The 25,903-nt window shown below is 40.1% G+C and overlaps 1 protein-coding gene across 1 annotated transcript in view; it reads left to right on the forward strand.

Moving 5' to 3' along the window:
• Positions 1-1,508: 1,508 nt before the first annotated feature.
• XYLB (xylulokinase) overlaps positions 1,509-25,903 on the forward strand; it is a 76,350-nt gene continuing 51,955 nt past the window's right edge. The window contains exons 1-14 of the mRNA XM_009897843.2: positions 1,509-1,637; positions 3,744-3,826; positions 4,735-4,804; positions 6,194-6,274; positions 7,970-8,056; positions 9,287-9,415; positions 10,620-10,685; positions 12,972-13,044; positions 17,623-17,741; positions 18,924-19,005; positions 20,240-20,280; positions 20,698-20,813; positions 22,729-22,844; positions 25,261-25,334. Of these exons, the coding sequence (XP_009896145.2) occupies positions 1,593-1,637; positions 3,744-3,826; positions 4,735-4,804; positions 6,194-6,274; positions 7,970-8,056; positions 9,287-9,415; positions 10,620-10,685; positions 12,972-13,044; positions 17,623-17,741; positions 18,924-19,005; positions 20,240-20,280; positions 20,698-20,813; positions 22,729-22,844; positions 25,261-25,334 (1,182 nt within the window). The 5' untranslated portion in view covers positions 1,509-1,592. The remainder of the gene's footprint in view (positions 1,638-3,743; positions 3,827-4,734; positions 4,805-6,193; positions 6,275-7,969; positions 8,057-9,286; positions 9,416-10,619; positions 10,686-12,971; positions 13,045-17,622; positions 17,742-18,923; positions 19,006-20,239; positions 20,281-20,697; positions 20,814-22,728; positions 22,845-25,260; positions 25,335-25,903) is intronic.

Consider the following 25,903-nt stretch of genomic DNA (forward strand, 5'->3'; position numbering starts at 1 on the left):
TGTTGTTGCCTTTCTAGTAACCAATACCTCTTTTCTGAAGTAACACCAGTTTTACAGCTTTCTTCAGAATTGACTTCAGTGTCTGTTCATTTTTGCTAGTAGTTCTGTTTTGACAACTGCAGCATTTCAAGCCTTGGCCTCTGTACTTGTTTGTAGGGAATATGCAGCAAGTGAAAGGACAGAGTAAGCCTCTCAGCAGCCACACACTGCATTAATGGAAAAGCAGCCTCTACATGTTATTTGGTCCCTTGTTTTCTGATAGGAGTTGAACTAAGGAACCAGTTCTTGGTAACATTTTAAAAACCTTTAGTTCCTTCACAACCTCTTGGTTAAGTGAGACCTTTGTTCGGGACAAGTCCATCCAGCATGAACTCCTTAAGGGCAGGGAAATTACACCACTACCTGCTGACCATATGATTGAAAGCACACAAACTACAAACTTGGTGCCAATTCTACACACCCTTTATTTTTAAATGGATTGGTGCTTCCACTTCCTTCATGTGGATGTTTACTGATTGCAGACTGTTCAGATAAGCTTGCAGTATTTGACTGTAAAATGCAGGCCAACAACACTCTGTATTGGAAGGGATTCCCACAGTGTAAATATCTTTGAGACAACTTGAAAGTCTTATTTAGAGATTTTGTGATCACATTTCTAATAAAGGTATTGTCATAAAGAATATTCAAAGGTAAGACAACAGTGTAAGATTGGTTTAAAAGTCAGTGTATTGGAATGTTTGCATTGCAGGTTCAAAGTCCTTTGACTAAAGTTTTAAAGGTTTTTCTTTGCAATAACAACTAGAAATCTTAGAACTCTACACCTGTGGGAGTCCAGGATTTGAGAAATTAGTGGGAATACTTAAAATGTATTTAGAATGTCCAGCATATGATAAATTTAGTAGTATTTTGTCGTTTAAAGGGCATTTCAAATGAAGCATTCGTACTGTTAAAATAGATTTAAGATCCTGGGCATGCAAAACCTATTTGACTTCATTAGGGCTTTGCTGAGATACTGCCTTGATTGCAGACTGAAGTATATTTTAGATGAGCCTTCTTTTGATTAAGCAATTCCACTTTGCTCGTCACATGCTATGGCAGGTAACGCAGAAACCCAAAACCTCCCCGAACCTTCCCAACTGAAGGGAAAAAACCAAACCAAACCAACACCAACCAAACCAAACGAACAAAAAGAGGTGAACCAGAGAACAAAACATCAGCCATTCTTTCCCTTCTGTCTCTGTACAGCTGCTTTGGTGTTTTCGCACTGATATAGGCTCCTGCACGCTGGGGGATCCCCAAGAACTGGCACATAACTGCCAGTATTCAGCAGCTGCCGTGTGCAATACTGCCACCGTCACACCGCCTCCCCGAGCTCGTTCGTGTTCCACGGCTCTCGCGCAAGCCCCTCTGTGTGACAGCGGGAGGGACGTGGGGTCGGTGCCGCGAGCGCTAAGCACTCATTAACTCTCCTACTCCCGCTCAGCTGGGCCGGGCTGGCGGTTCCTGCCCGGGGAGGCCGGGCCTGCAAGGCCACCCCCTCCTCTGCCCCGGCAGCAGGGCAAGCGTGAGGGCCAGGGGAACTCCGCAGCGCCATGGCCGCTCCCTGCTACTTGGGCTGGGATTTCAGCACGCAGCAGGTACCGGGGCCGCCTCCTCTCCCCTCCCTCGGCCGCCGGCGGCTGCGCGCGAGAAAGCGGGGCCCGGCAGGGTGGCTTTGGCGCCTGCCCGGAGCGTGAGGCGTGCGGGCGGCTGCACCCTGCCGGGCCTCGGGGACCTGCAGGGGGCAAGGCTCGGCCTGGCCCGGCTCCGGCCGCCGTGACGGCCCGCTGACATGCCGCGGTGCAGCCCCGCAGCTCGGGAGGGGAGCCGGCCTCCCTCCTCCTTTCAGCGCCTGTTTCCCTCCTGCCAGCGACAGCTCCTGTTTTGCAGGGTTTCCTTCCTTACGGAGTGCTGTGCTGGTCTCGGTGCCGGGGTTCCGGCGTGCCAGCAGCATGCTGCAGCTGGTCATAGAATTGTCAGCGCTTCGTGGTTTTAAGCCTTCTATGTGCCACGGGAGCCGTGGGTGCTGTTTGCACACCCGCTTCCCTTTGCCTGCATAGGCACATTCTTCGTCCCTTTCTGCCTGTGCCATCTCTTGTCTGAAGCTGTAGGATGCATTCCCTAACAGGTTGTGCTTGTCCAGCCTGATAGAAATGCACTTAATCCTGGAAAGAGCACTGTAGCCCTCTTCTGCAAGCAGACTGCGTGGAGACCCTTCTGTCTGTGGCCCTGGGCAGGCTGGGAGCTGGGATTTGCACCTAAATTGAGTGTTTTGGTGTCCTTGTGTGAGCCAAAATTGTTAAGAGTTGTGACCCTGGATGCTCTTGAAATTGAGATTTGCCAGCACAATCGAGTATTACTACACTGTGAATAGAAACTCTGCCTAAGTTGTGCATAGGCCTGAATACGTTTAAAATAAGAGTACGCACATAAATCACTTCCTTTATAGCTAGGCTGAAGTTTGGGAGTTTGAAAAGACACCTCCAGGTTCAGTTGATCAAGTGTATTTTAAGGGGGCATCAGCAACCAGTTGAGGTGCAGTGGGCCACAGGCATTTTAAAACTATCCCAGGGCATCAGATTGGTAATGAGTTGTGCCAGTGCGGAAATAGTGGCCCTGCTTCAGTATGACTAAAACGGAGATGGCCTTGTTATTTGAATACGACTCTTTGAAGTTACTTCATTCTTGTAGTTTTGTGTGGTGTTGGGGTTTTTATTATTATTATTATTATTATCTGCCTTAACATTCTCTCCCTTGTTGAACTATGAGTAGATTTCAAGCTACCCTCTCACTTTTCTTCTAGGCTGTTCATGTTTTTCTTCTGTGCTAGGTGAACGCAAGTGAAGTTGAGGAAAGTTTGTGGTGCTTCTAGTTTGTGCTTACAAGAAAGCTCAAATTTATGGAGTAGTCTGTTTAGGATGTTGCTTTCCATATGTTGTTCAGAACATATTTGTGTAATGGCCTCTGAGCTTTGACAGACAGGTCGATTTTTGATTTACTCACCATTTGGGGAGCAGGGAAGGTCCTCAAGGTACTCTAAGGATCTGTTCATTGGTAAAACAGGAAGGTGGGGAAAAAAAAGGAAGAGCAGAGGTGGGGGAAAGAAACATATAGCAGCTTTAAGATACTGTATTGTTTGGAGATACTGGAAAAAGTTGGTTAACATGATGCAATTTACAAACCCAGTAACTTGTTTGCTGTCCTTTAGCATATGCTTGTATCTCAGTGTTGTGCAACTAAGGACAGAGGAAATGTGAGGAGGGAAATGAAAACAAATAAATACATGAGTTGCTGAATAGTTGGCATGCTGGAAAGCACCAGAACAAGAGGACACAGTCTCAAACTGCACCAGGGGAGGTTTAGGCTCGAGGTGAGGAGAAGGTTCTTCACAGAGAGAGTTGTTAGCCATTGGAATGTGCTGCCCAGGGAAGTGGTGGAGTCACCGTCCCTGGAGGTGCTCAAGAGGGGATTGGATGTGGCACTTGGTGCCATGGTTAAGTAGTCATGAGGTGTTGGGTGACAGGTTAGACTTGATGATCTTAGAGGTCTTTTCCAACCTTACCGATTCTATGATACTTTCCAGTGAGTTGCATGGAGTAGGGTGGTCTCTATTCCCATCTTGTCTATGGGGATTTTATGAGTTAACTAAATGAGTTATCAGTGCTATTTAATTGTTTGTTAACATCTTGTTTTATATCTTCTAGCTGAAAGTCATTGCTGTTGATGAACAGCTGGCAGTCATTTATGAGGATAGTGTTCTTTTTGGTATAGACCTTCCAGAATTCAAGTAAGGCTTTTTATATTTTATGTAGATAATGTAATTTAGAACTTTGGAGATTGGGGGGGGGCTGGGGGGGTGGGGGCTGTTGCCCTGTTTGATCTCATAGACATGTGGAGGCATGGAAAAAGTTCATAACATGTTTGTATTTCATACATGGCAAGGGTAATACATGCTCATACCTTTCTTAGTATGTAAATGTGGCCAGCATTCCTAATAGGAAATAAATTCTAAAACATCTACTTGAAGTTATTGTGTGTAAATAAATAATTCTTGCTATAAATAAATAAAACTTACTTACTTTTTCTTTCTTTTGGGACTTCAGACTTGGTGGACATGCGTTTGTTTTTGAGAGACAGAAGCACTGTCTTTGTGTCAGAGCAGAACTCTATGATTATCATAAACATCAGTTGCATGAGAGGAACTTCTGAACTGCATTTGGAGACAAATTCAGTGGTTCCAAATCTTACAATAACATGTAGGATGACAGCATTTGTTTATTTCCATTGATAGACGATGAATTTACCGCTGTCATCCTCTGTGGTCACAAGTTTCAATGAAGTACATTTATTTACTTGATGTTTTAACAGCAAAACAGTGAGTGTCATCTTCTAAATTCATTCACTAATGGTGATAGAAAACTTTGAAACAACTATGAATTACATGGAGCCAATGAGCAGTGTCAGTACTGGAGTCTGTCAGATCTTACTTCAGGATCAGAGCCTTTCCTTGCCAATTACTTACTTTGCTATTGGTTGAAACGTATGTCACCTCCTAGAAACTTCTTCAGATTTCAAACACTTATCTTAATGTAGCAGTATCATAAAATCTATTTGGTTGTTAATAAACTTGAAGAACTTTGCTTGATGGGAAGAAAAATGCTGATTTTACCAAGAGAAAATACCATTTTTCTGTAGGACTCAAGGTGGAGTCTATATTCACAGTGACAGACTGACAGTCACTTCTCCTGTGCTGATGTGGGTCAAGGTATGAACAAGCTTTCTGTTCCTGTTACTGGCAGGGAAATGCATTCCAGCCAATAGTGAAATCCATCATTCAAATCATCATAGTTCTTGTGATTGGTTCCTGTTTCTTTGAAGTGTTATTATGTACTGGTATGCAAATATTAATGTTCTTCACAACCAGTGGAAATTGCTGAAGTTTTGATGGGTTTTTGTTTCTTCTTCCACTCTCTACTGTTACAGCATTGTATGGGGGATAATATCTTTCCTGACTTTCCCTCATTTGAAATAAAAGACCTTCCCCCCCACCATTGTTTTGTTTCCTAAGCAAAAGGGGCAGCTCTTGCTTTGCCTATCAAATCTGTGATTTCTTTGGCAGCATCCAGGTTACTTGCACTATTAAAATTGTGTTTAAGAATAATTTTTGTTAACTGATTGCTGTCTCAACTGGTAAACGATTAAAGAGCCGTTTATTCCCAGTCACTTTGGCTGGTGTTTGTTTCAAAATACAACAGGGTTCTTCCCCCTATTTTAAAAGAAGGCCTTTCTTATTTCTGTACACACTCTACAGCACTTGCTTTCACATGCTACTGTGTAAATTTATCTTACTAGGGTGATTTGAAATAGTTAAGGTATTTGAAAGGTCACGGAACCCCCAGCCGGTGATCCACAGTAGCTGACAAAGGTGTGGTAAGTTTGCTTGCAGTTGGCCTTCTAAACCATAGCGAACAGGAGCAGTTGTAGTTATTAAATGAATACCATAATGGGTATATGATGTTTCTCAGGAAATTCTGAAGTGTTTCAACGTTCCATTTCTTTCAAGGTAGTCTGGGAAATGCTGATGTGAATGGGGCTGTATAGATTCTAATTTTTGGTCAAGAGCAAAATTAACCTAGATGCTTAACATGGTAAAATTCACTTGAATTAGCCTTATGTTAGAGAATTTTCAGCAGACACTGGCACCAGTGGAATTGAGGATACCTAAAATCTACATTCTACAGAATGGAGTGCAGGGTGCACCCCATTATGATTTCATAGATTTCCAAAAGTAAGAACAGAAAAAGATGATCGTGTTTTGTGGCTGGCACTCTTAAAGCCATTTTAAACTGAACTGGAATTCTTTTAACTCTTGCCTCTTATTTAGGTTTCAAAGAGTGGATCTTTGTGATTCAGCTTGTTTAAAGATCTTTTTTTTCCGTGTGTGATTCAACTTTTCTTTTATGGACTTACTTAGTAAATTAATTTATGCAGCTTCTTGAGAAGTCCATAGTCATTAGCTAATTTTTCATTATCTGCCAATGAACTCTTATCAGTGATGACATGAATTTACTGTTTAATTCCAGAGATTGTGAATATGCATAATTTGATAGCTCATTATAGTCATTCTTGATTCTGTTTGTTCTTTGTTCTGTAGGCTCTGGATATGATTTTGGAAAAGATGAAGTCCTCAGGCTTTGACTTCTCTCAAGTCAGAGCTTTGTCTGGTGCTGGCCAGGTTAGTTTATAAAGAAAAAAAGTCAACCTTACTGCATTTCTTCAATAGGGTGTAAGTTATGATTATAGATTTCAGTTAAATGTATTGCAGAAAACTGTATTAACATCAAGTAGGACCAAAGCTTCTACATAAGCATCCGTTAAAAGACACATTGCTCAGGGGAGCTTAAAACCTAAAGCACACAAAGCAATAACTAGAAGGTAATGGGAGTGGAGCATGAGGCTTACAGTGCGGTTGTTCAGATCAGTGCAGTGCATAGCTAGTTGGTTTCCTCTTGTTTAAAAGTCTTCATGCATACAGATCCTGAAATATGAATGAGGTCATTTTGAATTTCAGCGTATCCATGTGTTTGTGGAAGTGAGGCAGAGAAAACAGTGAGAAGCAATTTACTGGAGGCATAGTAACATCAAATTGGGAAGTTTTTGTTGACTAGGATAGAGATCAGTCTAGGAATATCACAAAAAGAAAAAATAGTTTTTTGATGCAGGGATGACAAAGATGCTGCCATGATTTGGCCTGTAGTGCATGATACTTTTCTCCTAAAATTGATAACACCCATCCTGACATGTAGTCAGTTAGCCAGTGGAGCAGGAAAGTCTTTTCTAACTTTCGCAGAGGATATTCTGGGTGAGGACAGCACCAAAGTGACAGCTAACTCTGACACATGAGTTTTAGGTTACTCATCTTTATTTATCGGAGACTAATTAATTAAAACTCTTGCTTTGATCTTCATTTTCATTGATTTTTTTAGTCGAGAGTCTGAGCAAAATGTCTGAAAATCATAGCCGATACCAAGGCTCTGTTATAAATTCTTCAGTGCATCAGAAATTAGGGACCGCCAAGTAACCCCAGCTTACTCAAAGTGAAAAAGGGAATTGTGCTTCCAAGTTGCTTGTATTCCCTTTATTTTCCCTGTTCTTCAACGAGTTTGGGGTATCAGCTTTGTGCTATTTTCAGAATTTCAGGCAGAGCAGATGTAGTTTATTTGCCCCCATCCAATCCAATTCTCTTTCCCATATCTTATGAAGAACCTTGTCTTCAGCTGCAGATCACTGATGTGTACCGATGTGCCAGGTTTGTCCCAGAGAAGGGAAAAACTTGGTCTTGATTGTCTGTAGAAATGTCAGAGAGTTGTGAAATACAATCTGGATGACACTGTGGGCATGTACTGCGTGCTCAGGGGGTTCTTTGTGTGCTAGGTATCATCGGAGCTATTAGTGAATCACTGGATTGTCCTTTGCAGTTTGCCTAGAGTGTCCTAAAGGCACATAAATACAGGTGCTTGTCTTGAGGAAACCACCTGAGAGACAGAGCTTAAATAATCTTCTCAATATTACAGTCTGCTAGTGGTGACTGAGGCAGGCATGTAGCTGGAGAATCTGAAGGCTGTTTTGAAATAGCACAGAACAGTCTTGACTGTAGTGCCCTAGCTGCAGCTCAAAGAGACTCAAAGAGATGCTGTTAGCACTATTATTAATAGTGTCCACTAGAAGTTGCTATAGTTCATAACCATGATTATCTTGAATTCTACTTTTTTTGGTGTAGTGCTTTGCTCATGCTTAAAGAACCTTTTAATGAGGCATTTGAGTGGAAAAGTTACAATTTTTTGGTCCTAGTTGGGAGAGTTCTCTGTCTCTGGGTTTGAAATTCAAATCAGGATATAAACTTCACCTTCTATTTCTGTACTTTCTACAGCAACATGGCAGTGTGTACTGGAAAAAAGGAAGCATCCAAAATTTAAAAAATGCATCATCCAAACTGTTTTTACATCAGGCACTAAAGGTAACATTCTCTCTGAATGGTGAGCCATGCTGTCCCTTTTCTGATCTTTACACATTGTTTATCCCCTTGCAAACCTTTCCTCTTGTTTAGCTGAGTTGCACGTCCCTGCAGCATAAAGTGAAATGTACTGGTTATTCCTTCAGCTCCAGGGCTTTTGACATTTCCTTTTCTCTTGAGTGACAGTGTATGCTGCTTTAAAAGCTTACAGGTGCCAGTGGGTGCCCCAGAATCTCTGTGTGAGAATAACAACCTGTTTGTTCTTTTAGGAAATGTTACATTTTTGTAAACAAGTGGCAAATGTTTTACATTTTTTAATGTATTTGTATTAACAAAAATTGTGGTGAAAGATACTGTTGTGCCTGAGTTTCCTTGGTGTGCTTGCAGTGTTACTAGAAAATATAAAAAAGGCCAGTTTGCAGTTACCTCTGAAAGATGGAACTGTACCGCTGTGTGGACACAAAGTCTGGACAAGTACATTGTGAAACCTCAACATTCTCTGTGTGTGTGTGGTTGGTAAGGTTTGAACATAGACTTGACAAACTGTTTAAAATAAACACAGGGGAAAATGAGCTTTCCTCTTGAAGACCCTTACTGTCCTTCAAGGTGAGAAAGGACAGTTAATAATAATAATAATAAAAAGCAACAACCAGGTTGGAAGAGACCTTCAAGATCGTCGCATCCAACCCCTCAACCAATCCAACCCACCTAAACAACTAAACAGTTGTAATGTCAGAGGAAGACATTTGTGTAACTGATCTATTTAAATGCTTCATTTTGGAAATAGCTCTGTGAGACTCATGGAAATGGAATTAAAATGCTGATGTACTAAGCCTCAGCTGCATTTCCAAATGGTTATGCCAGTCATTATAAAGAAACCTGGAAGGAGAATCGGAGTGCTTAGAGAAAAAGGGATGCTCTAAAAAGTAGGGCTAAACTTGCATAAAAGGCTCCAGGGCTTTGGCTCCCAAATTTGTGTACAGAGACATTGTGCTGCAGAGTATGTCAAGTAACAGCAAAAAATGTCTGTTGCTTTCCCTCTGGTGTGAAGTTTAGGTTAAACTTTCCACCAGTGAACAGCGTATAACCCAGTAGCTCTTTTCCTGTCATTATCAAGTGGAGACCAGAAGGCACATCAGAGAACTGAACTGTGAGCTGATAGGTAGGCATGCTACATTGCTGTAACTCTAGCAGACACTTCGTGGTGACCAGATTTGCTCCTGTTTGTTGCAGGATTGTTTCTCCATTAGTAACAGCCCTATCTGGATGGATTCTAGCACAGCTATCCAGTGTAGGGCTCTGGAGGAAGCCGTGGGGGGAGCACAGCACCTGGCGACTGTCACTGGCTCTCGAGCCTATGAGGTAAGGAGCAGGTGGATAGGAAGTCCTCAACAGGGTCTTGTGATAGAAACAATTCTGCCCTTATACTGATACTGCAGCAGATAATGGTCAGCCATTAACTGTGAAAGAGAGCTTTTGAAGAAGGCTCACAAGGGAAGATGTGGAAATGTTAAACTAGGCAAACACTGGAAATTTTGCTGCAGGAAGCAGCTGGGGTGAGCTGCTACATTTTGTCAGGGATTCCAAAACACAGTGTTTGGTGGCCATGCTTACAGTGTCAGGACCTGATTCTCCCCTGAGAATTCCTGTGCAGCCACATTTTCATTGGGTTGGCAGTCCAGTTTGTATTACAGGTTTATTTGGGAGTTATGACTCCTCTGACTGAGGCTCACTGCTCTAGGTTACTTCTGCAATTAAAAGGTTGGCTATTTAATGTTCTATGAAGGCTAATAAGCAACTACTGACCTAAGTGAAGTATTTTAGAAGCTTTTGGGACCTTATCAGAGAGTACTCTCTCACTTTGTGTTCCTCTGTCTGATACTTCTGCCTCCAGGCGTCTCAGCACCTGGCTACTCATACTCTTGGTCCAACAGAATAAGGCTCTCACCTCCCAAATTGCTGGTTCTGGTTTTGAATTATCATGCAAGGTTTATGGCCAGTGTTGAAAGCAGACTTTGCATGCCACTAACAGCTTATTTTTAGCTTGCTAAAGGTTAATATTTCAGTTTTAGAAGTTTTTTGTTATTTTAAATAATGCTTGAATGAAAAGTAATTATTCTTAGAACTATTATTAGCATGTGCTGGAGTTGCTTTATAAGCATGACACCACCTGCTTTGCTCCCAATTCACCTGCCTCCCAGAGAGGTACATAGGTTGGGTAGCTTAAACCTTTTTGAAGCATTTAAAAGCAGCATTTGTATTGTACTGATTCCTGTGCACAGAATAAGTGTGATTCATTCCATTGAACTGTCATTTCTGAAATGTAAATTATGGATAGTAATGCTTTTTCACATGCCTTTTTTTTCTAAAGGTGAGCAAAATTCTCATAATGAGACTATGCGTTATAGCCTGCTTAGTGCAGATTGCCTGCTGTGCACTGACTTTTCATCATGCATCAGGCAAATTAAATATCCAAAGTGCAATGTACTGAACTCATTACACAGAGTTAATGATTATTGACTCCATTTAGGGTTTGTGTTTCTAAGCATTTGCATTTCTTTCTCAGCGCTTTACAGGAAACCAGATAGCAAAGATTTACAGCCAGAATCCCGAGGCCTACATGCAAACTGAGGTTGGCTCAACTTCAATACACTTTATTGGAAAACAGTTGAAAATCTTCTATAATTAATTTTGTGGGGATGTGGGTTTTGGTTTTTCTTTTTCTGCAAACTAAGGATTAGTTTGATTCTCGTGTTTAATTTTAAGGTTAAAATGGAAATTTTTCGTTTGTTTGGTTTTTGTTAGTCATCAGGCATATAAAAATGGGGCATCAACTCTATCTTGAATGTTATATTTAACACAGCAGGCTCCACTGGATCTCATCTTTGTGGAAGAAGTTTTGAAAAACAGACTTTCATTTGGTTGGCAATAAATTGTCTTTACAGCAGTTTGAACACAAGTGGGTAATTAAGTGCACAGTTGAAATTTTCATGCTTAGAACTGGCCATTTGCATGCAAAAATGTGATTGCTCTGCCGCACAAAACTGATGTCCATGTGGATGTGTGTGGGAAAACCCTGCAGTAGACTCTAGACTCTTTTTCATATAATTTTTCCTTTGAGGAGCTGCTTTGATTCCATTATCACAAATGAATTGCATTGTGTAGTTGCTTTCATTCTGATTCTTAATTTCCAGAAGTCAGCTTCCAGTTCTGTTATTGTTTCAGTTTGTTGAGCCTGCATCTAGCTGTGACTGAAAAGCCATGGTTTGAAGCAAAGTGAAAACTCCATGCAAATATGATGTAAATGAGAGAAAGACAAACATGCAGACCTGTAAAGTCAGACTGCTCCTATTTGTATATTACTGCGGTTCTAGATAACAGTGAGCATAGTTTTTTGGGTGGTTTAAAAAAATCTCACCCTGCCATGAAACAGTTAATTTTATGGAGAGGCTTGTTGTGAGGTTACTGTGTATTTTGTGGGAGAATACTTATTTTTTAATTTATTTTTTTTGGTCTTAGTACCTTTCCATAGTATAACCCTTACGCTACTAAGGTATGGAATGAAGCAGAACACTGGTATTCTGTGGTAGTCTGAGCACAGGCTTCAGACTAAATTTAGAGAAAAATACATTAATGGTGGGGAATTGGGTCTGAGGAACTGAGAACTAGTCAGACCACTTTCAGGCTTTGAGAGCTGTTTGCACTAATGGCACCTCTTAGCAATAAGAATATGCAAGATATTGTGTTCAAGCACAAAATAGGCCAGAGTTGCTCTTGGGCACCCTCAAGAAGCACTTAGCAGCTCAGGAGTCTGGATGATGTGTGGAAGGTGGATGCTTTGCCTTCTGTAGGTCAGCTTGCTAAACTGGCTGATTCACAGTTTAACTTCATCCTTTTCCTTCCATTTCAGGCAGGTAGTGCCCTCTGGGGCACCACAGAAGGTAGGCCTTTGTTGTCTCAGCACAATGTGATACATTCTTGGGGAGAGACACATGAAGAGCAAGTGCATCATTAAGTTTCCTGGCCATTATAACCACCTCTTAGAGCTCTGGCTATAGCTTGTCTTTGAATGCTGTGTGAAGCAGCAGTTTTGTGATCATTAACAAAAAACCTGTCAGTGCTGGCTTACTCACCAGTAGAGATTTGATTCTGATTAGTTATTGGGTGACACCCATATTTCTTTTGAATTAGTCAGAGCACAGAGTAAGGGATTTGTTAGGTTCATACCAGCTTTTTGGGAACAGAGATTACTTGATCATGCAGAAACCTTGGTGGTAGCTGGTTAACTTGGTAGTTTGTAGGGCAGATTTGAAGTGGAAGCAAGTTTGTGTTGGATCAGTGAGTTGTGTCAGGTGGATGGGGCGGTTTTGGGCCATTATTAGAAGCCCTACAGCTGGATTTGTTATGTGTGTTGAAACATACCCAGAGGCAGAGCTGGTTCAGAGTTCATATAAAGGTGCTAGCAGAGTGTTGCCAGAGCTCTAAAGAGCTTACGGACCTGTGCTGCGGTTGGACCAGTGCATGGTTTTTGGCCATTTCCCTTGTTGTCAACATACAGATGGATTTTTTTCCCCTTCCTCTCCTTAGCAAGTATTTTTTCTTGGAATGAGATTCTGTGATACACCAAAGTTGTGAAACAATTCAATATAACATAGCAAATGCTAATACACTAGGTGTGTTTTGCTTGTTTCAGAATGCAAAGCCATTAACAGCTTTTTCATGGGATTACTTTTAGACTGATACCTGCTGTATTACTTAGGCAGTAAGATAGGAATGAATAATCCTAGGTGCATTTTTGTGTTGTTTCACTTCTTAACATTAAGCATCTATTAACATTTGCTGCTTGCAATTACCTAATTATTTACTTTAGTTGATGTGAATGTTGATGTGACTCACTATCTCACGCTTTTTATTTCAGAGAATCTCTTTGGTTAGTAGTTTTGCAGCTTCCCTTTTCCTAGGAGCTTATGCACCTATTGATTACAGTGATGGTAAGTGTGTGGGCTTTTCTCAAAGTAACAATTCAACATAAAAATTTTCCTTTCATCCTCACCTTACATAAAAGAGGGACAAAGTCTCTGCTCTTTATTTTCAGTCTTCAAAGTTTAATGACAAGTATATTAGATTTTAAGCTAAGTTACTCCTTTCAATTTGTTGCTGCCCTTGATAGTGCTGTCACTGTGACTATTTATCCCCATCATACTATGATTCCATTTCTATGAAATGGAACCACAGACAGTATTCTTGAATTAAGTTGTACCTTTTTTTCACTACTTTCTGGTGTATGAGAAGGGAATGTTGAAATACCTAATTTAGAGCCTGGAAAAGTTGTGGATTTTTAAGCAAGACTTCATAGTTCTGATATTTGTTCTTTGGTTTTGTTGGTTTAGCTCTTAAGTTGCACAGGATGTGAACAAGATGTATGTAGTGATCGTTTTTGCCCCCATCAAACTGGAGTATGGATCTACAATGGAAATATGTTTTTGAAATGAACCTAAGGGAAAAAAAAAGTGTAAACCAAACAAAAAATATAAACTCAGTTAGGAAAAAAATAAGAAAGTTAACCTTCCATATCTCTATTCATCATAACAAAGACAAAAAAGTGACAAGGCTGGCGTCTCTCTTTTCTGTTGTGTGTTATCTCAGTTATCCAGCTTTTAAATGGCAATTTAAAATGGCAATTACAATGGAAACCATTTTCCTGGGAGCTGTGCTGTTATTTCTAAGTAGCATTTTTGATTCCTGCTCTGAAACTAAGAGAAGATATATTTCAGAGTGAAAGGTTAGATAACAAGGCTCTCTAAGGAATTTTTGCATTATAGAGCCATAGTTGACACCCATGTGTTAAGACCAACTCATTTTTCCCTCTGTTGTTACTCCATCAAAGCTCCTAGGGAAAGGCAAGACACCTCAATTTTAGCTAAATGGACAACTTATGCAGTATCAGATCTCCCAGTTATACTTCAGACCTTAAAATTGCAAGGCAATCCATGCTTATTTTACAGCAGTTGTGAGATTGTTGCATTTATCTTCTGGTCCTGTTCTGCTAGCCATGTGTTTTCACAGCTGATTTTTTTTCTTTCTTCATTATTATTATTATTTGCAACAATAACTCTTTGGAGATTTGCACTGTGCTCTTCAATAGGCCCAAATACTGAGCACTTCAGATACTCAGCTACCCACAGAACTAGTTCCATGTGTTGTATTTCAGACAGAGATGATGATATCTTCATAGTGCTTTCTCTACTGAAGAAATACCTTGATTTTTTTCATTTTCAATGAGACCAAAGTGCTCATTTTAATTCAGATATCTAAAATTATAAGCAGTAAAGAAAATATCTTTGGTTTGGGGCTGGTTTTTAGTAAAGTTACCTCTGCCTTTTCTACTTGGAAGCGAGTGGGGGACGGTCACGCTTCTTCAGTTTCAGGACATGAAAACTTCTATGTTTGACTTAAAACATTTCAAAGAAAATGAAAATTTACTTAATTGGAAAATTTTCTTGTAGTTATTACATTTTTCAAGGAGCTCCAAGAGGTTCTATAACACCTCTTGATATTTACAGAACTTGTTATCTACTGTTCCGGCTGGGGTTGGAGTGGCTGGAGAGCAGCCAGATAGAAAGGGACCTGGGGGTATGGATTGACAGCTTGGCTGAACATGAGCCAGCAGTGTGCCCAGGTGGCCAAGAAGGCCAATAGCATCCTGGCCTGCATCAGGAATAGTGTGGCCAGCAGGAGCAGGGAAATCATTGTGCCCCTGTACTCAGCACTGGTTAGGCCACACCTTGAGTACTGTGTCCAGTTCTGGGCCCCTCAATTTAGGAAGGACATTGAGGCACTTGAACACGTCCAGAGAAGGCCAGCGAGGCTGAGGAGAGGCATCAAGCACAAGCCCTATGAGGAGAGGCTGAGGGGGCTGGGATTGTTTAGCCTGGAGAAGAGGAGGTTCAGGGGAGACCTTATTGCTGTCTACAACTACCTGAAGGGAGGTTGTAGCCAGGAGAGGGTTGGTCTCTTCTCCCAGGCAACCAGCACCACAACAAGAGGACACAGTCTCAAGCTGCACCAGGGGAAGTTTAGGCTTGAGGTGAGGAGAAAGTTCTTCACAGAGAGAGTTGTTAGCCATTGGAATGTGGTGCCCAGGGAGGTGGTGTAGTCACCATCCCTGGAGGTGTTCAAGAGGGGATTGGATGTGGCACTTGGTTTAGTGGTCATGAGGTCTTGGGTGACAGGTTGGACTTGATGATCTTTGAGGTCCAACCTTATTGATTCTATGATTATTAAATCTTTGTATGAAAAAAGAGAACTAAGCAGGATGTTGTAGTTCTCTTTATAAGACAACAATTTTTTTTTTTTTTTGGTGTCCTAAGCTTTATTTTCTCTGTTCATCCATTCCTTCTGTTAACATAATGAGAGAGCCTTCTAATTCCAGTAATAAAATACAATTATAATCCACGCAGCAGTTATTTAGATCCAGCTGAAAAACTTGTTTTCTTGTCATTTACAATTTCTTGCAATTCACTTGATCTTTTGTGTTGCACCTGTATATAGTAGCTTCAAATGCATCTCTCAAAAATAATGTTCAGATAATAGATCTATTCTTCATTTCTGGAGGTTTAACTTCAGGTTGTGTCATCTTTAAAAGACCTTGTCAAATTGTTTAGCTCGGCACAATAACTTATCTCTCTAAATTTGCAGGTTATTGTGGGAAATGTGTTATTCAGTTTCAGGATTCCCCCTCCCCCTTCTTTTTAAAGGTCCAATCTCATAAGGTTCAAATCACTCCTTGTTGAATGGCTGAGCACCCTGGGTGACTGATTTAAAAAAAAAAAATCAAATTACATTCCAGTGGAATGAAGAATGATTTTCATTTATATTGTGCAGATGGTAAAAGTAAGATACATTTGGGACCTAAACAACTTGAATACTTGAGGCATTGTTTCTTTTAGAAGACACCTTAAAGAACAGCAATTCAGCTCTTGACCTAGAGAAGCTTTGTCTTTTGAAATGCTTTTCTAAGAGCCTTAGGCAAATCATAGCTTAGCATACTCATTTTTGTTGTTCTATCAAACAAGGATGCTCTGAGCTGAGGCCTTTTCAAAAGGATGTGCGATGGGCTGAATTTACACCTAATGTAGCTTGTGTGGTGTCAGCAGACTTACACTGCCTAGGATTTTAACTTGCTGAAAAGGCAATCCAGAGTGCTGTAACACAGATGCATGTAGCTGTTTATAAATGTATGCAAATATTGATCTGTTGTTTGTTGATTAATAAAACCAGTTGGCCTGCATCCTTGATCTTTGTAATGAAAGTGTATAGTTGTTCTTTTTCTTCCCGCTCAGTGCTGAAGCATTTATACTTTTGTATGCATACTAAATATTGGCAAGTCCTGGTTGTGCTCCTGGTTATTTGATGTTAACAGTAAGTCATGCTCGCAGTGAAATACCGAGTCCTATTCACCCACGTATTGACACACTTTCCTCAGTCCTTGCTAGACCGTGGCCTTGGCTATTGACCTTCATTGCTGATGGGAGTGACAAGTCGAAGGGCTGCCTTTGAATTTTGGTTGGAATTTTTTATCCCTTAGTTCTCAGGTTATTACTTAGTTTCTATGTTAAACTTAGTGGTGTAGATCATGACCAGTGGTGCCTGAGTTAGGAACTTGCTGTGCATTGCTCCTCATCTAACCAAAAGAGAAAGAGAAGCAATTCCAGGGAGCGTTCAGCTCTCGTTTGGATTTTCCTTTGAATGGAGATTTTCATGCAAGTGCCTTAAGTTGGATAGGATGAATCCAGGCCAGCAGAATAATAAGTCTAGTAAAATAGTTGTTTCATGTCTTTTAAATGAGTTTCTGAGGGTGGGGTAAATTAGCTCATCTTTATTTTCTCAGGGCATATTAAAGTTTTTGTGCTACTATGTCTACCAGTCAATAAACTGAAGTGTGTTTTCTGTATAATATAAACTTAGACCTTTTCAGTTATAAAGGTTAGTGTTTTTCCTGTTTTCTGCAGGGAACATTGGAGGCTGACCTTATGCCTTGAAAAATTGCATTGGAGGATGGTGGTTAAATGTGTCTCTAGGCTTGCAGGGTGGAGAGGGGAAACAAGAACCACAGAAAACAACTTTTCTCTAGTAAAATTCCTATTGTGTTGCATATGGATTAATTTATTTAGAGAAAGGTTTCTTGGCCTTTTAAATTAGGGACTTTTCCAGGAAAGAATGTAGATTTAGAGATTTTTTTCATATAATGCCTTGTTACACCTGAGAGTCTTTGTCTGTGATGGAAGATTCCTTAGGAAGGAATCTGTGTTCTGCTTTTTGGTTATAAATTAGGAGTAACTACCTTGTCTGGTGCACTGTGCATCAGAGGAACCTTTCCTGCTACCTTTACAAGCTATTCAGAAGCTGAGTTGACAGTTATCCTTCAAGCTTACAAGAGCTGAAACTACTCTCTTTGAATGTAAAATATGCTTTTGTAAAATTTCTGTTACCTGTAGTGAAGTGGAATTTTCTGATACAATACTGCAGCGTTTAATGATACAAGCTTCCTGTTTTGATCTGTCTTGTAGGTTCTGGTATGAACTTACTGCACATTTGGGACAAGGTATGGTCTGCATCCTGCCTTGATGCTTGTGCACCTGGATTAGAGGAGAAACTAGGATGCCCTGTACCATCCCATTCAGTCCTGGTATGTGCCTGTCTGGAAGAGATGTAAACAACAAGCAGGGCTTTGTGCTGAGAGTTCTGCTAGTAGCACTTTCTTGGAGTGTATTTGTGTGTGTGCCAGCACAGTTATTCTCAGAGATGTGCTGTGTACCTAGTATTTCCAGGTGTGTTGTGAATGTATATGCCAGAGTAGAATCAGACATCTTTGAAAGCTGCTAGCTGGCATCTGTCACAGCTTTCATCAGTGATTTTTGTGGATTCTTGCATGCCCTGGGCTATGATGAGCAACGTTTTGGTAGATGTTCCAGTGATAAGAATCTTTGGGGTCCCCTCCCATGCCTACAAGCACCTAGGCACTGCAGAACTCTGCAGAGTATTTATTACTGCAGAGACAGAACCCAACATTTGCATTTCTTGACAGAGACCTTGGTTTAAACTGTTTGTGGAGTTAATGAGGTAATCTTTGTGAATAATTTGGGATATTTAAAGCTCCTCAGTTCACGTAGCATAATGGTGAAATCAAATCAAGCTGCACATCTCTTAGAGTAAATGGATTTAGTCTTACTACCCAGCTCAAAGAGCTATTGCTTTAGTTGGTGCACATTTAAGAGAGTGTAGATACCTATCACCTGATCCCTCTGAAGTCAGTGCTGATCTTCTGTAATGGAAAGGAGCGTACTAAAAAATTATTATAGGAGTCCTTGTATTTTTTACAGATAGTTTGCTTCCTCTGTTGGTTTTTTTGTCCCTTCTCTATATGGCTATCAATAGTGCCTTAACAGGATACAGTTTTTGACCCCTAAAATAATAGGGGTCATATTCCAGCATTTGATGTTGTGATGTATATTAATGGTGTGTTTCCTCTTATGTTTGCATTGAATTTCTAATTTCTATGTATTAATATTCATGTATTTGTGGAAAACAGATGGATGTGTTCATGTTATTTGATGTGAATAACTGGAGAAACACTGAAAGCTGAAAGACTGCTGTTTACTTAACCTGTTTCAGAATCTCTTCTGAGGGTAGTTCTGTGAAGTTCTCAACAACAAAGACTTTAAAATATTAATTCCTACCTTAAATACATAGAAATGATTATTGCAGCTGCTCTGGGCTTTTTTGGTGTTACAACACATTATGTCATACATTGCAAGATTACTTTCCATTTTGTGAGCTTTTATTCCTCTCTCTCTTTTTCTTTCCTCAGGGGCCTATTTCTCCATATTATAGTCAGCGTTATGGCTTTAGCCCAGACTGTAAAATAGTAGCTTTTACAGGAGACAATCCAGGTGAGATGATTAAATGTGTAAGATGCAGAGAATATCACTATGTATGTATTGAAATTCTGAGTCAGTCTCTTTGATTCTCAGATGCTTCCTATGCAGTGAAAGAATATCATATTTATCAGCATTAATACTTTTTCCAACAGCCTTCCTTCTGTCACTGGTTCTTCTGAGATACAGACTTCTTGGATAAGCTGGGTAGACAAATGAATTCTCTTTTGCCTAGGTGACTTAATTTGCCTCTTGATACTGTTAGTTTTGGTTTGCCTCCCTCTAAAGTAACTATTCTTGCTATGAACTGCCAAAATTTTACTGTAGAAACCATGAACTGAAGAGCTGCTGTTGCATCTTTTCAAGGAAAAAAAAAAGTGAATATCACAGTATCACAGTATAACTAAGGCTGGAAGAGACCCCAAGGATCATCAAGTCCAACCTGTCCCAACAGACCTCACAACTAGACCATGGCACCAAGTGCCACGTCCAATCTCCCCTTGAACATATCCAGGGACGGCGACTCCACCACCTCCCTGGGCAGCCCATTCCAATGACGAATGACTCGCTCAGTGAAGAACTTTTTCCTCACTTCGAGTCTAAACCTCCCCTGGCACAGCTTGAGACTGTGTCCCCTATGAGGGACCTCACAGGCTTTCTGTTCTTTTGGCAGACTGATAAATCTAAGTATAAGGGAAGGTCTTAATTTAGGGTAATTTGTTGGAATCCTGGCGACTGTTTCAGTGTAGAGTAAATTCATCTGTTTCTGAAGACCGGGAAAATACTTCTCTGTATTGCAGTAGCATTTGTGGGTTTGAATCAAGATGGTATATTTTACATTCATATTCTGAGAGATGGTTAAACTCTGCCTTTCCCAAAAATCAAATTTGCCTTCTAGACATTCAAATCCAGCTTAGTCCAAGAAATATGTGAGTAGTCTGACATAAGTGAGAGCGTTCTCCTTTAAAGCGTGCTGCTAAGTAAGGGTCCATTGTAGTTAAAGCCTGGTACATAAAACATGAGATAATGATGCAGTTTTGTCTTGAGCATTTCTGTTCTGTTAAAAATCACTCCTTCACCCAGATGCTCTGCCTATCTTCTAGTGTGTATAGGCCAAGGCCATCACAAGCATATTTGCCATTTACATTGTACATTGAGATGATGAATGTAATGTATTATGATACATAACATGCTGTGCTTGAGTCAAACAAGTAACTCTCTATGTGGTCTTCTGACTTTTTGCTTTTAGCTTCATTAGCAGGGATGAGACTTCAAGAAGGAGATATTGCAGTAAGTCAAAAAACATACTCCTGAAAACTATCCATATCCCCCCCCCCCAAATGAAATACATGAAATGTAAACCAGCTATAGGTTATCAGTTAAATTTATCTACTAGTCTTGATTTTCTGTTAATTGGATTCACACTTGCTTCATTTCTTTCAATCTGTAAGCTGCCTGAAAGATTTTAACTAAACTCTTGTGACTATTTTTAACTAATGCTCCAGACATTAAAGCCTATGTCTTCATCTAGTATGTATTTCACCAGCGTGACAGGCTAAGTCAGAGCTATCTTCAACACAAATCCAATTGACTTAATGTGTAATTTAAAAACAATTAGTGGTAATAACAAATGGTTTTAATTTAATTTCTGTATTGCTTTCCATGCACATTGTGATAACGCTTCAAATTATTTTCCCCCCCCTCCAGATTAGCCTTGGCACAAGTGACACATTGTTCCTGTGGATCCAAGAGCCAACTCCTGCCTTAGAAGGTCATATCCTCTGCAATCCCGTTGATTCTCGAATGTATATGGCACTTTTATGGTAGTATCACTTCTTTTTTCTGTACATCTGGGATCAATAACATATCTTTCTTTCTCTCTGTTGCTGGTTTTTATTTCCTTTGCAAAGTGATAATGAATAGAACATTCAGCATTCTGTACAGTGTGTGGCAATCTACTGCTGAAACATTTGCATCAATGTTATAGCGTTCCTGTTGTTTAATTTGACTAACTGAAACTGCAGAGTTGTGGAGGGTAAATTCTCATGGCAATAAAAGGCTGAAATGATACTTATGTGTACATAGAGCCAGTTCACTATGAATCTACAGTAATACATTTAATGTATAGGAATAACAGTCTTCTGAAATATAATAATGGGAAATGTCAGAAGCTCGACCACATGTGTGACTTCTTTGCTCTTCTAGTGCCCCCCTCTAGGTCCAGAGGGGGCAGCTGAAGATTCCTTTTTTAACGAGGAGTTTAATCAGTGCTGTTCAGGGACATACTAGGCTGTGCATGTTGATATCTGAAAATCTCAGACGAGAATGATTCTCATGGTGGCTTTTGGCTGCTGTGATTCGGGAATTGTTTGGCCCCTCGCAGGGCATGAAGGTGGAAATGTGGCCTGAAACAATGCTTTCCCTCACTGAGTCACTGTATTCGGGCTAAAAATTTCCAAACCAGGTCATAGTAAAGTAGGTGCCTAAAATGTGAAACCTCAGCCAAGCTGAAGTCTGTCCTGTAACTGTCGAGTTGTGTTCGTGAAGTTGAGTTCAAAAGAATGGTGTCAGTTACTGAGTTTCATAGTATGATTTCCCAGCAGGTGGGTTTATTTTCTAACTTTTGCATTCAGATGTCTCTTTTACCCAATATTCTTCCCACCTTTGCTGTGTAAAAGAGCTACATAAACAACCTGCTCATAATGGGAAAGGAGATACTGAGGCGTTTTTCTGAATAACTGTTACACTGCCGTTCTTTTACTGCAGCTAAACATGTGCAGAAGGCCAAACCTGCTTTTCAGAACATGAGATGTTTCTGTAACCATGCAGATGTAAAAAGTTCCTGTTCCTCCTGCATAGGCATTTCTTACACCAGTGTCTCTTTATTTCTAGACTGTTAGAGTCAATAGGGGACCTTCAGTTAGCAGAAAAAGAGGGCTTGAGCTACCAGGCACGGTATTTGTGCAGAAAACTCAAGTAATGGCAGCTCCTGCTACTGACCAAGTTCAGTAATTTCCTTGCCCTCTTTCTAGATATTTCTGTGTCTTTCCTGCTGAGTTGCTCTAATAACTCCATGATGGAGAGTATTCAAACTGCTCTCCTCTGAGCCTGAGTCCAATGCTGTGGTATTTGGCGGGAATGTTATATTCACAGTAGAAGCAAAGGTTAGTGCACGAAGGGTGCAAATACCATCAAGACTGAGCAGATGCATATTTTACAGCCTGGTTTACTGGCTCTGGACCAGAACTGTGCAGATGCAGCTGTGATGCTTTCTTTTGCTGGATCCTGGGAAGGAGGTAGACCTCAGATGATCTGTTGGACCAAAGCTGGCTCCATATTGGTGCTGTGCTCTTGAGATCATATATAAAATGCAGAGGCACTCTTGCTCCTCCTTGCTCAGATTTTTTTTCTTTTTTTTAGCCCTGTGTCAGAGTATTTCTCTGAGGAGATGTCTTAGAAGTTCAGAGGTAGCCTGGATTTAGCAGGGACTGCCAGACTGGATCTAAGCTGGCTCTTAGGAAAGATGTATGCCAACATCTCTGCACTCTGTTCCTCAGCAAGTCCAGTAACGTTTTCTCCTTCTGTCTGTTTCCATAATGAAGTGATTGTATCTTTTAGCTTGCCTAGCTTTATTCAACTAATAGACTAAACAACAACATCAAGTAAAACAACAAACTGCTTTAAAAGTCTAGAGCCAAATGTTTTGGAAAATGCATATGGTCTGTTTGTGTGTTTCAGTTTTAAGAATGGCTCTCTGATGAGAGAGAAGATCAGAGATGACTGTGCTTCAGGCTCCTGGGATGAGTTCTCCAAAGCCTTATCATCTACTGTTGCTGGAAACAATGGAAACTTAGGTATCAGCTGTAGCAGGGTTGGGAATTTCAGGGTTTGCTTAGATGCATATTTGAGTGGGTGTTGTACCTACATTCTACTTGGGTCATGATAAAGCCCAAGAATTAAGTCAACTAGAGGAAGGGGAATTCCTAATGTGTACTTAAAAATGCCTGCTAGCAGGCTAAGTGTCATGGTATTTTCCTTCAGTCTTCACTAAATAAATAGATTATATTTATGGGGCTCTTTTGGTCGTTGAAAAGGTGTAAGTGGCATCTTAGCTGTGTAACATTTAAAACTAGTAATTTCTGAAGGAGGCTTCCATTAAACTTTTCTGAACCTTTCATTAATGCTTCTTAAGACTCAAACCAAGTGAGTTAAATAGTTCCATATTACTTTTCTCAGCCATTACTCTGGAATCTTGTTCATGCACGTGAGCAAAGCAGTAATACTGAGTGAAGCCCAGATTTTCTGCGTTTTCCCCAGTGTATGGCACACTTACTTAATCTCTGTTTTTTCCCCACATCATGGTAAATGATTAAAATGAAACAAAATAATGATATTGGAAATATATATTAAAATGTACATAAACCCATGTATTGGAAGTTTTACCTTATTTTCTTTCCTACAGTTTCACATTTTGCAAGTGTAATATATAGCTCTGAAGTAAGTAATTAAAAGGTGATCATATGTGTAAACAGGGTTAAAATTTAACCACTACAGAGCTGGGCTTGAAATTGCCACCATTATCCTGGATCTGAAGTGATAGGAATAAAATTAATACAAAAAGTGTAGGTAGCAAAGTTTTTCAATGCAGATATTGAAGCTATAGAGGTTTTCACTCCTTGGCAAAGTGAGCTTAAGATACAATTTCTTGACACAGCAAGGTTAGCACTGATTTTTCATTTTTAGAAGGTCTCTTATGTTGGCTGTCAAACCTAGTCCCTGTGGGGTATTAAAATAGGCAGGAATCTCTTTTCACTGGAAGATATATCAGTTCAGGTGTTTCCGAAAGTGGGAAAAAGCAATTCCAAAACACAGAAGTCATCCACTTTAGACAATACTAAATCAACTGGAAGCTGATGAAAATACTGTTTCAGATTTCAAGGATACCAGGACACTCCCTTAATTTAAAAAAAACTGTGTTAAGGTATCTTCACTTGGATACCTCAGTCCCCTATAAAATGAGGGTTTCATGGAAGTCATCCTCAATAACCTGTATGCTTGAAAAACCTCTGTGTATATGTGCAGCAGTACAGTAATCTCTCTAATCTGAGTACCTGAGAGAAGCAGAGCAAAGAGGTAACTGGTTAGTCACTCTCCCTTTTGTCACTTGTTCTGTGCACTCCCTGTTGTGTTGGAAGATGCCCCTGCAGAGGAAGCTGCTAGGGTGAGGCTGGGATAATGAGAGTAACAGTGGTAGCAAATAGGTAAGGAGGAGGAGTGGCTGGATGAGACTCCTGTTGTGTCTGGGAAGTACCTGCAGAGAAGTCTGATAAAATCAGCAAGTTTGCTTGAAGTCTTCATCTGGCAGATTCAAGGTGGCAGCAGGGACAGAAAGGAATTTTTGAGATACACATGCCTTGGCAGAGCTTGCAGTTCTATAATCTACAGTGTTGCTTGCTGGCAGGTTTTCAGATTGTTTAAGCAAAAGGGCTATATGTGCTAAAGCAAAGTTCTATTTTGGTTTTTCTTTTGGCTAATAATCCTGTGGCTCCTAGGGCAGGAGCATACTCTTGTTCCAGGGTCTGAGCCTTAGAAATTCTCCTTAGTTTCTTAGCTATTCTGTTCAGATTTTTTTCTGTCCTCATTTTCTACTTTTTTGTCTCCTTTCCTGAATTATCTTTTCTGACCAGCCCTTCTTGCCATCAACACAAAAGAAATCTTTTTCACACTTTTTGTCTAGCTGTCTACAAAGCATTACTGCATTTCTTCAGATCTCATCAAAACTATTCAGACACCAGCTTTGCTTCATGACTTAAAATATCTGTAGTTCTCTAATAAGCTCATGAAATCTAATGCAGTGCCTGAAGTATTTCAGTATTCCCTGTGCTCTTCTTACTAACTTACCATTTTTTTTGTATGTTTTTTTTTTCTCTCTTTCACTCTTGCATATGGGCTTCTAAAACCCTTTCTGAGAATGTGCTATATTTTGTTTCTGTTACTTGTATGTCTCTGTGTGCTCTTTTGTAGGCTTATTGTTTGTTCTATTGTTTGGATGCCTAGTGCCAGACACGCTTAAGGTTCACATTTGTGTAAACTGAAAGTAGTTTAATCCCATAACTAGCTTCAGTTACATATTTAAGGAACAGGCAATGTGGTGGCTCAAATGTCTTCCCAAATATGTGATGTTTATTATCATTTTTGTTGTGTACCGAGATAAAATTCCAACTTTGGGCTAGGAGCAAATGTGACACTCTTTAATGTTCCTTGATGCAGGTTTCTACTTTGATGTGATGGAAATTACCCCTGAAGCAGTAGGGATTCACAGATTCAACAGAGACAACCAAAAGGTAGTAATAATGTAGTTAATGTCTCAAATCTTGAGGACTACTGTCAAGGCTTCAAATTTTTGCCCCACCCCCTTCCCCCATTTTTATCTTTATTTTTTTAATCTAAGATACTGATTTTCAAGTTTCATTTACTGATGCAAGTCCCTGAGATGATTTTCTTAGGGAAGTATTTAGTTTGGAGCTTGAGAGTATCTACAGTATGAAGTCTGAACTAGAACTTGTAAGGTATTTTTGGGAAGAAATATTTCCTTTACTGGGAAATGTGGATTTACTGAAATGAACACTGGTTTTGAAACAGGATTGACTTTTAGGTTACTGAGAGCTTAGTACCCATCTTGTAAGTTTCAGACACACAGATAAGGATGTGTTGAAACTTTGGGCTGTAGTATTTTGTCTTTTATCTTGCTGTAAATGTGTATATAAAGATCTCATTTTGATGTCTTGCATGTCTTGGAGTAACATCCAAGCTACGTAGTGGTGTGTAAGTAAACACAGGCTCAACTCCAATTGGAATGAAAATATAAATTCTATTATGGAATGGGAAGTTCTTAGTATCTTTGGTTTTTTCC

Source organism: Dryobates pubescens, chromosome 21 (assembly GCF_014839835.1).
Source record: "Dryobates pubescens isolate bDryPub1 chromosome 21, bDryPub1.pri, whole genome shotgun sequence".
NCBI lineage: Eukaryota > Metazoa > Chordata > Aves > Piciformes > Picidae > Dryobates > Dryobates pubescens.